This window comes from Coregonus clupeaformis, chromosome 11 (assembly GCF_020615455.1).
Source record: "Coregonus clupeaformis isolate EN_2021a chromosome 11, ASM2061545v1, whole genome shotgun sequence".
In the NCBI taxonomy this organism is placed as follows: domain Eukaryota; kingdom Metazoa; phylum Chordata; class Actinopteri; order Salmoniformes; family Salmonidae; genus Coregonus; species Coregonus clupeaformis.
In genome coordinates this window covers 8,727,119-8,741,375 of record NC_059202.1, presented here as the reverse complement: position 1 = coordinate 8,741,375, position 14,257 = coordinate 8,727,119, and the positions used below count along the sequence as shown (strand labels likewise).

At 43.9% G+C, this 14,257-nt stretch overlaps 1 protein-coding gene across 2 annotated transcripts; it reads right to left on the bottom strand.

Moving 5' to 3' along the window:
- Positions 1 to 609: 609 nt before the first annotated feature.
- LOC121576377 (kelch domain-containing protein 10) lies at positions 610 to 13,637 on the bottom strand. 2 transcript variants are annotated; one of them, XM_041889466.2, is made up of 10 exons: positions 13,427 to 13,637; positions 12,557 to 12,649; positions 10,139 to 10,360; positions 9,839 to 9,993; positions 7,822 to 7,970; positions 7,660 to 7,744; positions 7,501 to 7,567; positions 7,358 to 7,405; positions 4,660 to 4,799; positions 610 to 1,332 (listed from the first exon to the last, which is right to left on the bottom strand). In XM_041889466.2, the coding sequence occupies exons 1-10, from the start codon at positions 13,518 to 13,520 to the stop codon at positions 1,123 to 1,125; spliced, it is 1,263 nt and encodes a 420-aa protein (XP_041745400.2). In that variant the 5' UTR covers positions 13,521 to 13,637; the 3' UTR covers positions 610 to 1,122. The 2 variants fall into 2 exon arrangements, with proteins under 2 accessions (XP_041745400.2, XP_041745401.2); XM_041889467.2 differs by lacking the exon at positions 12,557 to 12,649.
- Positions 13,638 to 14,257: the final 620 nt, after the last annotated feature.

The window sequence follows — 14,257 nt, the reverse complement described above, 5'->3', positions numbered from 1 at the left end:
TTAGTATTAGACCTGTCAGTGGACATAGCAGCAGCTGTCTGTACGTGTTGTAGATGTTTCTTTACCAGTGGGCTTCCTTACAGAAAACAATAAGACACCATGTCTATTGGCATCATGTACCCGGTTGGTCTCCCTCAGCATCCTATACATCACAGTAACAGAGACAAAAAACTTAAACGACCCTTTAGCCATTAAGGAAACAAACCACCACTTGATTTTAAGTTTCCGCTATTTCCCTTTTGAACAGCATGTGTGTGGTGGGTGTGCACGTGTATACATCCCTGTAAAGAGTGTGTGTGTGTGTGTGTGTGTGTGGGGGGGGAATTAATAAGTAGAGTTAAGGGCTCTCCACAGTGGTTTCACAGTCTACTCAAACGAAGCTCCAAAAATACATAGAACTACGTAGAGCGCTACGCAAACTAACCTCCATCGGCTCCTTTGCGTAGACTGTAAAGCCCTTTGGAGTGCCTTGAAACACTACTGAAGATAATGGGTATGATGAATGTTGTCAGCTGCATGCAAACATGCAGTTGTCCTCTGTAGCTCAATTGGTAGAGCATGGCGCTTGTAATGCCAGGGTAGTGGGTTCGATCCCCGGGACCACCCATACGTAAAGATGTATGCGCACATGACTAAGTCACTTTGGATAAAAGCGTCTGCTAAATGGCATATTATTATTAAACATATAAAAGGATGAAATAAGCAGCATTCAGTGAACTCCAATTCCTACTAAATCTCCACTGTCTCCTAGTCAAGCCATGGCTGCTGAAATATGAAGGCAAACCCACCCTGAAATACACCAGGTCCCAGGGACTCAACACAAATGTCAAACATTCCACTTGGGATTTCAAACTCAGTCAAAGTGCACACATTAAAAACATCCACAAAAAAAAAATAGGCATCCAATATTTTTGTTTTTGAGGATGACCTGACGTTATGTCCACAATGTACATCAGTTCCCTCAGTCCATTCCCAGACATGCCAACACACCTCTGCATTGTTCCGTTGGCCTTTCAGTCGCTCTGCTCATTGGTGGCAGGAAGTCAACTCAGTTCCATCCACAATCCATTGCCCTTCACCGCTGTCCTTGCTTTGACCTTTTCCCACGTCAGCCATGGTGGTCTACTTGAGGCGCTGGATGAGGGTGTGTGTGAGGCCCAGGCTGAGTAGCTGCAGGGAGGAGAGCTGGGCCAGGCGAGGGAAGGCCTTGAGCAGCCTCTCCCAGGTCAGTTCCAGCAGGCTGGGCACCACCAGCCACACCTTGTACAGAGACCCAGTCCTCCTGTTCTCTGACATGTTCACCACCCCACCATGCACATACATACAGCCAGCCTGGGAGAGGAGAGAGAGATCCAAGATGGCGTAGCAGTGCGGTCATGTTCTTTGTTGTGTGTCCGTGTAAATAGCCTGTTTTTTGTATTTTTCGTTCATATTTCCCCATCACACTTTTCATCCTTCTACTAAATATACTTTCCTGCAACCCGCCTCACTCAATGTGGAACGGATTCTATTATTTACTCACCTTTATCTAGAATCTCCAGTTTAAACTAGCTAGCCAGCTAACTAGCTACTTGCTATTAGCCACCGTTAGCGGTTTTCACCCAGAACATCGGATTTTCTGCCGGAATAACTGAATCACTGGACACTAACACCAGATCGCAACTAGCTAGCCGCAACCGAATGGATGTTGCTGTAGGCTAATCACCACTACCCCCGAAGCAAGCACCAGTTAGCCTTGAGCTAGCCTCGAGCCAGGCCCATATCCCGGCTATCTACCACTCTGTCTACCGGACGGGAGTAGCCAGCTAACTAGCTACTTGCTATTAGCCACCGTTAGCGGTTTTTCACCATTGTCTGTGGCCTGCACTACCTACCAGCCAGCTCTAGCCTGGACTATTATCGGCCAGTCTGCACAGCGCGTTATCGACCCAGAACATATCAGATTTTCAGCCTGAATCACTAAATCACTGGACCTTTAACACCGGATCATCGCAACTAGCTAGCTGCAACCAAATGGATGTTGTTGGCTAATCAGCCTTGAGCTATCCTCGAGTCAGGCACATCTCCCAGCTATCTACCTCTCTGTCAACCGGACAGGACCTCCTAGAGTCGACACGGAGCCCCGCCGATCCATCACGACTGGTCTGCCGACGTAATCGTCTGTGGTTTCAACAGGCTTCCCGTTACGACGAACACAAAGCTCCATCTGCTAGCCCCGGCCCGCTAGCACACGCAAACAACAGCCATGCTTCCTGCTCGCTGTGCTGTAGCACCAATTCGAACTGCTCTCGGACTCACATATTGCTGTTCACTGGACCTTATGATCACTCAGCTGCACAGCTGATGCCTGCTGGACTGTTCCTTTACACGGTACCCTGTCCTGTTTATCTGTTTAGCCTCAGTCCAAACTTTCATCGCCATTACCAGTTGTTGTCTTCGCTCTCTCTAATAACACCTGTGATTGCTTTATTCCTCTCTCCCATGTCAATATGCCTTGCCTATTGCTGTTCCAGTTAGTTATTATTATAGAATTTCACTGTAGAACCCCAAGTCCCTCTCAAACTGCCTCTAATAGCTCCTTTGTTCCACCCCCCATACACGCCGAGACCGGCTCAATCGGTGCCTCCAGTGATGCTCTCTCTTTCATTGTTACCCAACGCTTAGGTTTACCTCCACTGTACTCATATCCTTCCATATCCTTGGCTGTACATAATGCCCTGAATCTATTCTACAACGCCCGGAAATCTGCCCCCTTTATTCTCTGTACCCAACGCACTAGAAGACCAGTTCTTAAAGCCTTTAGCCGTATCCTTATTCTAGTCCTCCTCTGTTCCTCTGGTGATGTAGAGGCTAACCCAGACCCTGCAGCCCCCAGTATCATGCCTACTCCCCAGGAGCTATCATTTGTTGACTTCTGTAACCGTAAAAGCCTTGGTTTTCTGCACGTTAACATCAGAAGCCTCCTTCCTAAATTTGAGTTATTCACTTCCTTAGCACACTCCGCCAACCCGGATGTTCTAGCAGTGTCTGAATCCTGGCTTAGGAAGGCCACCAAACATTCAGAAATGTCCATCCCCAACTACAACATTTTCCGTCTAGATAGAACTGCCAAAGGGGGTGGAGTTGCAATCTACTGTAGAGAGAGCCTGCAGAGCTCTATCATACTATCCAGGTCTGTGCCCAAACAGTTTGAGCTCCTACTTCTAAAAATCCACCTTTCCAGAAATAAGTCTCTCACTGTTGCCGCTTGCTACAGACCCCCCCTCAGCCCCCAGCTGTGCCCTGGACACCATATGTGAATTGATTGCCCTCCATCTATCCTCAGAGTTCATACTGCTTGGTGACCTAAACTGGGATATGCTTAACACCCCGGCCATCCTACAATCCAAACGAGATGCCCTCAATCTCACACAAATTATCAAGGAACCTACCAGGTACAACCCTAAATCCATAAACATGGGCACCCTCATAGATATCATCCTGACTAACTTACCCTCTAAATACACCTCCGCATCATGTGGTGTACTGCATTAGCAACTTTTCAGGGAAGTTAGGAACCAATATACACAAGCAGTTAGGAAAGCAAAGGCTAGCTTTTTCAAACAGAAATGCATGCTCTTCAATCGAACGCTGCTGGCACCCGCCCACCCGACTATAATCACTACTCTCGACGGGTCTGACCTAGGGTATGTGGACAACTACAAATACCTAGGTGTCTGGTTAGACTGTAAACTCTCCTTCCAGACTCACATTAAGCATCTCCAATCCAAAGTTAAATCTAGAATCGGCTTCCTATTTAGCAATAAAGCCTCCTTCACTCATGCTGCCAAACATGCCCTCGTAAAACTGACTATCCTACCGATCCGTGACTTCGGCGATGTCATTTACAAAATAGCCTCCAACACTCTGCTCAGCAAATTGGATGTAGTCTATCACAGTGCCATCCGTTTTGTCACCAAAGCCCCATATACTACCCACCACTGTGATCTGTACGCTCTTGTTGGCTGGTCCTCACTACATATTCGTCGCCAAACCCACTGGCTCCAGGCCATCTATAAATCACTGCTAGGCAAATCTCTGCCTTATCTTAGCTCATTGGTCACCATAGCAACACCCAACCGTAGAATGCGCTCCAGCAGGTATATCTCACTGGTCATCCCCAAAGCCAACACCTCCTTTGGCCGCCATTCCTTCCAGTTCTCTGCTGCCAATGACTGGAACGAACTGCAAAAATCTCTGAAGCTGGAGACTCTTACCTCTCTCACTAACTTAAAGCATCAGTTGTCAGAGCACCTTACCGATCACTGCACCTGTACACAGCCCATCTGAAATTAGCCCACTCAACTACCTCATCCCCATATTGTTATTTATTTTGCTCATTTGCACCCCAGTATCTCCATTTGCACATCATCTCTTGCACATCTATCATTCCAGTGTTAATACTAATTGTAATTATTTTGCACTATGGCCTATTTATTGCCTTACCTCCATAACTTGCTACATTTAATCGCACTGCTTTGCTTTATCTTGGCCAGGTCGCAGTTGTAAATGAGAACTTGTTCTCAACTGGCTTACCTGGTTAAATAAAGGTGAAATAAAAAAATAAAAAAGATGTGATCGAAAATCGTACATCCAGAAAAGTGTGTGTGTTGTACTGACCGGTGTGACTGCAGCACAGTGGAAGTAAGCAGGCTCAGGCATGATCGTGGGTAGCTTGGTCCACTGGAAGGTCTGCAGGTTGATCTTCCACAGGTCAGCTAGGATCAGCTCCCCGTTGTAACCCCCACATAGAAACACCTCTGGGGGAGAGAGAAAGAGGGATGAACACTGACTCCCAGTCCATAGCCTAGGTATGTTATTGGTAACTTTCAAAGTTTACTAGTAAACTACCAGAACTTTGGTAATTTAAGGATTTTATCACATGGGTACTTCAGATTATCACAGGTTTATGTAATTATCTCTGGCCCTCTGTGTGGCCTTATCACATGTAAAATACACTGAGTGTACAAAACATTAAGGACATCTGCTCCATCATGACAGACTGACCAGGTGAAAGCTATGATCTCTTATTGATGTTACTTGTTGATCCACTTCAAATCAGTGTAGATGAAGAGGAGACAGGTTAAAGAAGGATTTTTAAGCCTTGAGACATGGATTGTGTATGTGCCATTCAGAGGGTGAATGGGCAAGACAAAAGATTGAAGTGCCTTTGAACAGGGTATGGTAGTAGGTGTCAGGCGCACCAGTTTGTGTGAAGAACTGCAACACTGCTGGGTTTTTCACACTCAAGTTTCCAGTGTGTATGTATCAAGAATGGCCCACCACCCAAAGGACATCCAGTCAACTTGACAACTGTGGGAAGCATTGCAGTCAACATGGGCCAGCATTCTTGTGGAACGCTTGACACCTTGTAGAGTCCATGCCCCGATGAATAGAGGCTGTTCTGAGAGCAAAAGGGGAGGGGTTGCAACTCAATATTAGGAAGGTGTTCATAATGTTTGGTATACTCAGTGTATATCAAATAAGAGGATTTTATTTTTATAGAATGACAAAGCTGTAAAACATTCTAAATATAAACCATCAACTTAGTGAATACCATTGGTGTTTAATATGAGGGTTTGATTTGATGCTTTTTTCCCATTAGCCTATTTTCTTGTGAACCATGGTCTATCCACTAGAAACTAATGCACAATATATACTATATCGTGCCTTTAGGAAGTATTCATACCCCTTGACTTAGACATTTTGTTGTGGCACAGCCTGAATTCAAAATGGATTAAATAGATTCTCACCCATCTACACACACACACTACCCCATAATGACAACGTGAAAACATGTTTTTAGAAATGTTTACAAATGTATTAAATCAAGAAACATCATTTAGTATTCACACCCAAGTTAATACATGTTAGAATCATCTGGGTAAGTCTAAGCGCTTTACACACCTGGACTGTGAAATATTTGCACATTCTTTTTTAAATTCTTCAAGCTATGTCAAGTTGGTTGTTGATCATTGCCAGACAGCAATTGTCAAGTCTTGCCATAGATTTCCAAACAATTTCAGTAAAAACTCTAACTAGGCCACTTAGGAACATTCAATGTCGTCTTGGTAAGCAACTAAATTTGGCCTTATGTTTTAGGTTACTGTCCTGCTGAAAGCTGAATTTGTCTCCCAGTGTCTGTTGGAAAGCAGAGAAACAGGTTGTCCTCCACAATTTTGCATGTGCTTAGCGCTATTCCGTTTATTTTAATCCAAAAAAACACTCTTGTCCTTGCCGATGACAAGCATACCCATAACATGATGCAGCCACCACCATGCTTGAAAATATGAAGAGTGGTACTCAGTGGTGTTGTGTTTTTTATTCTGCACAGGCTTCCTTCTTTTCACTCTGTCATTTAGGTAAGTATTGTGGAGTAACTACAACGTTGTTGATCCATCCTCAGTTACCTCCCATCACAGCCATTAAACTAACTGTTTTAAAGTCACCATTGGCCTCATGGTGAAATCCCTGAGCAGTTTCCTTCCTCTCCAGCAACTGAGTTAGGAAGGACGCCTGTATCTTTGTAGAGACAGGGTGTATTGATACATCATCCAAAGTGTAATAACTTCACCATGCTCAAAAGGATATTCAATGTCTGCTTTTAATTTTTTAAATAATAATAATAATAATATAATAATAATCTACCAATAGGTGCCGTTCTTTGCGAGGCACTGGAAAACCTCCCTGGTCTTGTGGTTGAATCTGTGTTTGAAATTCATTGCTCGACTGAGGGACCTTACAGATATATGCACGTATGGGGTAGTCATTCAAAAATCATGTTACACACTATTATTGCACACAGAGTGAGTGCAACCTATTATGTGATTTACTAAGCACATTTTCACTCCTGAACTTATTTAGGCTTTCCATAACAAAGGAGTTGAATACTTATTGACTAAAGACATTTTAGCTTTTAATTGTTAATTAATTTGTAAAATTTCTAAACACGAAATTCCACTTTGATATTATGGGGTATGGTGTGTAGGCCAGTGACAAATTTAAATTCAGGCTGTAACAACAAAATGTGGAAAAAGGTCAAGGGGTGGGAATAGTTTCTCAAGGCACTGTATATATATATATATATATATATATATATATATATATATATATATATATATATATATATATATATATATATATATATACACACTTTATTTTTTTATGATTGTAAAAAGATTTGCAAGTTATTCAAGTCTAAATTACCAAAAGTTACCATAAATTACCTGTTATTTACCAATATTACTGAAAATTCTGGTAACCCTAGCCTGGACACACACAGAGCTGATTCCTATTAAAACAGATGTAAAGTTCTTACCCTGCCTGACCTGGACACAACTGTGACACCGTCGTGCTGCAGGATACCCTGACAACGACAACAGGACACGCATCAGTTTACTGATCTGTGTACGCGTGCACAGTAATGTGTATACGAAAAACATAGACCCTTATGCAACCAACCTATTTTTTCATGAGGTTTAGTGATGATCTCCTCCCAGGAGTTAGTCTCTAAGTTGTAGGCGTGTATCTGAGGGGGGAACAGAACGTAAATCCCCATGTTAAAAGTATGTCAGTAAAACAACCATCATACATACAGCGTTCCATCCTCCTGTACTGTACTTTGTCTAGAGGATATGATGTCCAGGAAGTCCCGCCTCCTAGGATGTATATTCTCTGTCCATCATGGGCTACCTCATGTCTGTACCTGAAAGAGGGAGAAAGAGAGGGATTAAGATGTGTGTGTGTGTGTAACTAGATGATGAGGTATAGGGGGTGACTGACCTCTCCTCAGGCAGGTCTGTAGGGGGGTTGTTGGGCTTGAGGTGGGTCCACTCCCTGGTAGTCAGGTCCAGCCTGTGCAGGTCTGTGCTGTAAACGTAGCCTGTCGTCCCTCCAAACACATACAGATAGCCATTAATGATGGCCATGGCCTGGAAGGAGGGAGGTATGAGAGGGAGAGAGAACATGGTTGTGAGGGGAGTTTCCTAACTGTCAAGCCAAGGGATTCAGAATTAGGCGATTCGTTATAGTAGGTTAGACTAACAAAGAAAATAATTATGTCAGTTATTTACTTTGACCGAGCCAATCTTTTCAGATCAGAGGTCAGGAAAGAGACAGGGAAAGGAAGTCATATACAGTGCATTCGGAAAGTATTCAGACCCCTTAACTTTTTCCACATTTTGTTACGTTACAGCCTTATTCTAAAATGGATTAAATAAATACAAATCCTCAATCTACACACAATACCCCATAATGACAAAGCGAAATTTTTTACACATTTATTAAAATAAAAACAGAAATATCTTATTTACATAAGTATTCAGACCCTTTGCTATGAGACTCGAAATTGAGCTCAGGTGCATCCTGTTTCCATTGATCATCCTTGAGATGCTTCTACAACTTCATTGGAGTCCACCTGTGGTAAATTCAATTGATTGGACTGGATTTGGAAAGGCACACCTGTCTATATAAAAGGTCCCATAGTTGACAGTGCATGTCAGATCAAAAACCAAGCCATGAGGTCAAAGGAATTGTGCTTAGAGCTCTGAGATAGGATTGTGTCGAGGCACAGATCTGGGGAAGGGTACCCAAAAAAAATTCTGCAGCATTGAAGGTACAAAGAACACAGTGGCCTCCATCATTCTTAAATGGAAGAAGTTTGGAACCACCAAGACTCTTCCTAGAGCTGGCTGCCCGGCCAAACTGAGCAATCGGGGGAACAGGGCCTTGGTTAGGGACCAAGAACCTGATGGTCACTCTGACAGAGCTCCAGAGTTCCTCTGTGGAGATGGGAGAACTTTCCAGAAGGACAAGCATCTCTGCAGCACTCCACCAATCAGGCCTTTATGGTAGAGTGGCCAGACGGAAGCCACTCCTCAGTAAAAAGGCACATGAAAGTCCTCTTGGAGTTTAACAAAAGGTACCTAAAGACTCCCAGACCATGAGAAGCAAGATTGAACTCTTTGTTCTGAATGCCAAGCGTCACGTCTGGAGGAAACATGGCACCATCCCTACAGTGAAGCATGTTGGTGGCAGCATCATGCTGTGGTGATGTTTTTCAGCGGCAAGGACTGGGAGACTAGTCAGGATCGAGGCAAAGTACAGAGAGATCCTTGATGAAGACCTGCTCCAGAGTGCTCAGGACCTCAGACTGGGGTGAAGGTTCACCTTCCAACAGGACAACAACCCTAAGCACACAGCCAAGAGAACGCAGGAGTGGCTTCGGGACAAGTCTCTGAATGTCCTTGAGTAGCCCAGCAAGAGCCCGGACTTGAACCCGATCTAACATCTCTGGAGAGACCTGAAAATAGCTGTGCAGCGACACTCCCCATCCAACCTGACAGAGCTTGAGAGGATCTGCAGAGGAGAATGAGAGACACTCCCCAAATACAGGTGTGCCAAGCTTTTAGCGTTATACCAAAGAAGACTTGAGGCTGTAATCGCTGCCAAAGGTGCTTCAACAAAGTACAGAATAAAGGGTCTGAATACTTATGTAAATGTAATATTTCCATTTTGTATTTTTTATAAAATTTGCTAAAATTTATACAAACCTGTTTTTGCTTTGTCATTATGGGGTATTGTGTGTAGATTGATGAGGGGGAAAAAACTATTTGATCAATTTTAGAATAAGGCAACAAAATGTGGAAAAAGTCAAGGTGTCTGAATACTTTCTGAATGCACTGTAGGAGTATTGGAAGATGCCATAGCCCAGGTTTGAAGCTAACCGCTAACTCTCCACAGACCACACAATGTGTCAGTGGGACAGCTCAGGTGGTGAGAGCAGATAAGAGCTCTTTACCTGCCCGTAGATTCGGTTGGGTTTCTTCCCTCTGCAGTGGAGCAGTTTCCAGCGTTTGTAGTGAACGTTGCAGACATGGACGTCATTCCCGTTGCTTTCTCCAAAAGGAATCCCAGTGCCCCCAAACACCAATAGATTGTTGCCGTGTAAGACAGCTGAGACACACAGAGAAAAACACAAAACAAACTGTCCAACTGTCTGTTCTTAGTCTAACCAGGAACGGATAATAATGGTTAAGCAAGTTAATTTTGCAATGGATGGGTACATAAAGGACAGATCATCTTCAACTCTTCCCCTTACCAGACATGGAGGCCAGCTCGGTGGGCATGTAGCCCTCTGTGTGGACCTGTTGCCAGGTAGCCGTGGCAAAGTGGAACCTCCACAGCTCCCTGAATAGAGGGTAATCCTCGTTCTCCGAGCCACCTGCCTCCTCAAAGTCAGGGTTGTACCCTCCAAACACATACAGGTTGGCACTGTCTGCCACACACCGGTGTCCGCTGCGGGCCGGGGGGGCACAGTGACCTGAGGGGGGAGGTGAGTAAAGAGCGGGGTTACATGGATGGAAGAGGGAGCAAGGGTGGGGGAAGGAGGGGACTTTTTCCCCCCTTCCTCTTGCACTCCTTTACTGCCCTTTGTGGATCTGAGATAACTTTGTAAGCAATAGCGCCACCTAGTTTCTTTCTGCCATATTGTTTTCACCTATTTAGTCCAGACAGATTCATGAGGGGGAGTGAGGGCAGGAACAACAGAGCGGAAGGGACCATTATTTGGAATGGAATGCAGCCTGAAACATCATCTAGATTCCAATCTAAAAACGTGATTTGCATGGGCTGAAGAGCCATAGATGTGTAGGCCTAGTCTCTGTCATTTCCCAGCTGTGTGTCATAGACGACAGATCTAGAGACATAAATGTGTATTATAAACTGCAGTGAAGTAATCCAGCGGGTTTCCATCAGATTTCAACCCAGAGCCATTACCCCTCTAGTAATTATTTCATCTGCTGCTCAGATTACCAACAACATGTCTGCACTGTGTATGCCTATACAAGCAGACAGCTTTCAACATGCAAATGCTAAAACATTTCTGATGATTTAAGAATCTAGATAAATAGGCCTAGCCATCACAATAGCAAGCATGTGGTTAAAGTACTCCCTATATGACAAGCTTTGGAGAAAGTCAGCATGTTAAATGAATAATTAACCATATCTTATTGACATACTTTGTAACATTTTCACTGTGAAGGTGGTCGAGTTCACTATGTGTAATGATTAACTGTCCATCCCATAATTTCAGTATGATGAGTTTGTGTAAACAACAGAGGACCAAACAATAGCCCTATGGAATCATTGATCCTCAAGAAGAAGAAAAAACATTGACAAGACCAGAGGAATGCTTTTAGTGGAATAACCGATCAAATAGTCAAATGTATCTACTTTCAGACACTGAGGAAAATAGGAGGTACAGGTCCAGGTCTCTACGCTGACTTAAAAAAAAAAAAACATATATACAAGGAGCAGGTGTGAGCCTAAGTTGAAAAATTTAGGAGCACAAAGACATTAAGGAGCACAATGAAAAATATTTGAGGTAACAAGCTGTTTTCTTTGTGGTAATGGTGCAAGCATGCCTGTCATGAATCTGCGCTCGGTGTATTCTCCATGGCACTCAGGGGCAGCTCGGTGTATTCTCCATGGCACTCAGGGGCTGCGGTACAGTGAAGTAATCATTGCAACCACTTTCATTTGGGTGATTTTTTTCTAGGCGCACTGAGGTCTATTGCCTTTATAACAATTATGACAATCGTTATAGGAGCAACAACATGACAGACTCACAGAGAGAAAAATAGAACAGAGAGACCTCAGAAAACTCCATGACAAACGTACTTCCAAACCCAGAGAGACACTGAGGGAGAGCAAGCCCCTGGGTCCAATAGAGAAAACTGAAGAGGATGAGTGAGAAGAGGAGGAACCATGGCCAATCAGAGTAAGAGACAGACTCTTGCTAGGAGGGATGATTTGAAGTGCAAGTGATAAAAGAGAACAGGAAGGAAGAGAAGAGGTGGAGTGGACCGAGAACCATTACAAGGGAGAGGGAAAGGAGGCTGTTTAGATAGGAAGAGAGGAGGAAACAGTAATGGAAAACAATAGGAGGAAGAAGAGAAGCACTGCAGACTGGACGAGGGAGTGCGAGAGGAGGTGAAAGGGCAGAGAGGAGGACATTAGTGCTTCACCAACTGTAGGAGAGAGTTGCCATTGAAGGGATTCCATTAATGCCCCGTTCTGGCCGACAGCGAAGTCGGCTCAAAACAAAAGTGACGTGCAGTAGGTGAAGCACGTGGAGTAATATGTAGGATTGTGTTTTTCTATGCAAAAGTGATTGCGTTTAATAAAAATGCTTTATCTGCATTCTCAATTAAACCTAGTTTGAAAATTCAAACATATTTCATGGAAAAGATATGTATGTTTCTGAACGATGCTTCATGATGCCTTATTGACAAGATGGCCAAGTGGCGCAGATTACTGTTCAGTTTTAGCAGGGCGCACCCTCCCTCACTGGCTTCGCCCGGTCACGTGACGGGCCATATCCCGGTTCAACCCGGGCCAGCTTAAATTGAATCCCTCATTCTTTAGCGGAGTCTGAGGGCACTAGAGTTGCGTTAGTATTGGTCGGTGAAGAGAGAGGACGTCTTGGCTGCAGTCTAGAGGTGTTACAGTTACCCACCTTCTCCCAGAAACCTATTAGGGATGCGGAAGTTGGGGCACGAAGGGGAGAAGATCCGCCGAGCCTGAAGCCATCTTATTCTCTTCTTAGAGCCTGCCAGTCATCACCAACCACAAACACCAGCCATGATACAGACATGTGCACACACAGACAATTAGCAGAGAGAACAAAACCCCAAAAACATTACAAAAACAGACAGACCGACACTCCACATAGGCTTTTGGTGGAGTTCAGTTCAAGCCTGTTTAGTGTCTAACCAAATAGGCTAGACAAGTGGCTTGTCCATTGAGTATTGTTGTTTTGACAAACACACATACAGCTACCCAGAGAGAGAGAGAAAAACACAGCCTAGGTGGTGCAGCTACCGCATAAGTGGCTGTCACACTACCCAACCCCTCAGAACCTGGAGTATCTTTGACTCGAGTCAAAGATACTTTTCCCATCTTTCATCTGTGCATGAGTTGTTTCAAAACTGTGGTTGCCACTTATTTGTCATTACTTCAGTATTGCCTATGGAAACAGATCTACTCAGCAAATTTAGTAGTACAAATACAAATCACTGGCAATGTATAGAGAAAATGCATGCTTCCCACCATTAGTTAGTCTTGTTTGCATGACAGTTGACAGCTTGCTTCCGTATCAAGCAAGCTAGTTAGTTCGCTGGAGAGAATACTTGGTTACAGCTAAAGTTCATCATCTGTCTCTAATATTGTAATTCGAAGATCTACCTTCCTAAACAATTACGCTATCTAGCTGTTTAGATTGCTCGCCAGTTAGTTACTGTAGCTAGCTAAATCCAGCTAGGTACTTTTACATGGATAGCCGCTAACGTTAGCTAGAATAATAACTACAGTTTAGCTAGCTACAAACCTGAGTCTCTGATGGGAGGCCTCCCCGACAGTTTCTCGAATTTGTTGAGCTGATCCAAGCCGCGACTACATTCACCTTCTTCAACAGAGGACATTTTGAAAAGGTAGCTAACAGTAAATAAAAACTTTCATCAATTGAAATGATGCTGAAACAAACTTCGATAAGAAGGACCAAAAAAACGAAACTAGACATGCATCCACGTCAACTTGAAGCGTCGTTCACGCCAGCTGAAACGCTCCAGCCAATCAGATAATCGGGAAGGCATTCAAGAGTCACAGCATTCTGAAACGTTGGAAAATGTGTTAAAATGTTTGCGAACAAACTTCCAGACAGATGGGTGGTAAATGTAGTCAGGGTTAACAGAGTAGACGTTTCGAGGGAAGTTACTTTATAACGGATAGCCAAAGAGGTATGAAGACATAGAATTAGGAATTATAATTGATTTGAAATATTAGGATCCCCATTAGCCATGCCAATGGCGACAGCTAGTCTTACTGAGGTCTGACCAGTGGCGGTCGGTGCCGTTTATGATGAGGGAGGACAAAATTTTTTTCCCTGAGCATGGCCTTATTTCTGTTACAGCATATTGGATGACTGTCATTCATATTCCATTCACCCAGTTCAATGTAACATAGATAGGTTTAGGCTACTACATGATACTCTAATTTTCCCTGTACCCATCATGAGGTTGCTAAAACCTAGCCTATCAATGAACGTCTACAGCGTAGGTGCACACAGGTTGAGAGAAAATGTTGAGGTGACAGATAGTGATCTAGGGTGAAAAAGGTATTTAATCAGGTCAACACCCTCAAGGCCACAGGGCCCGACGGA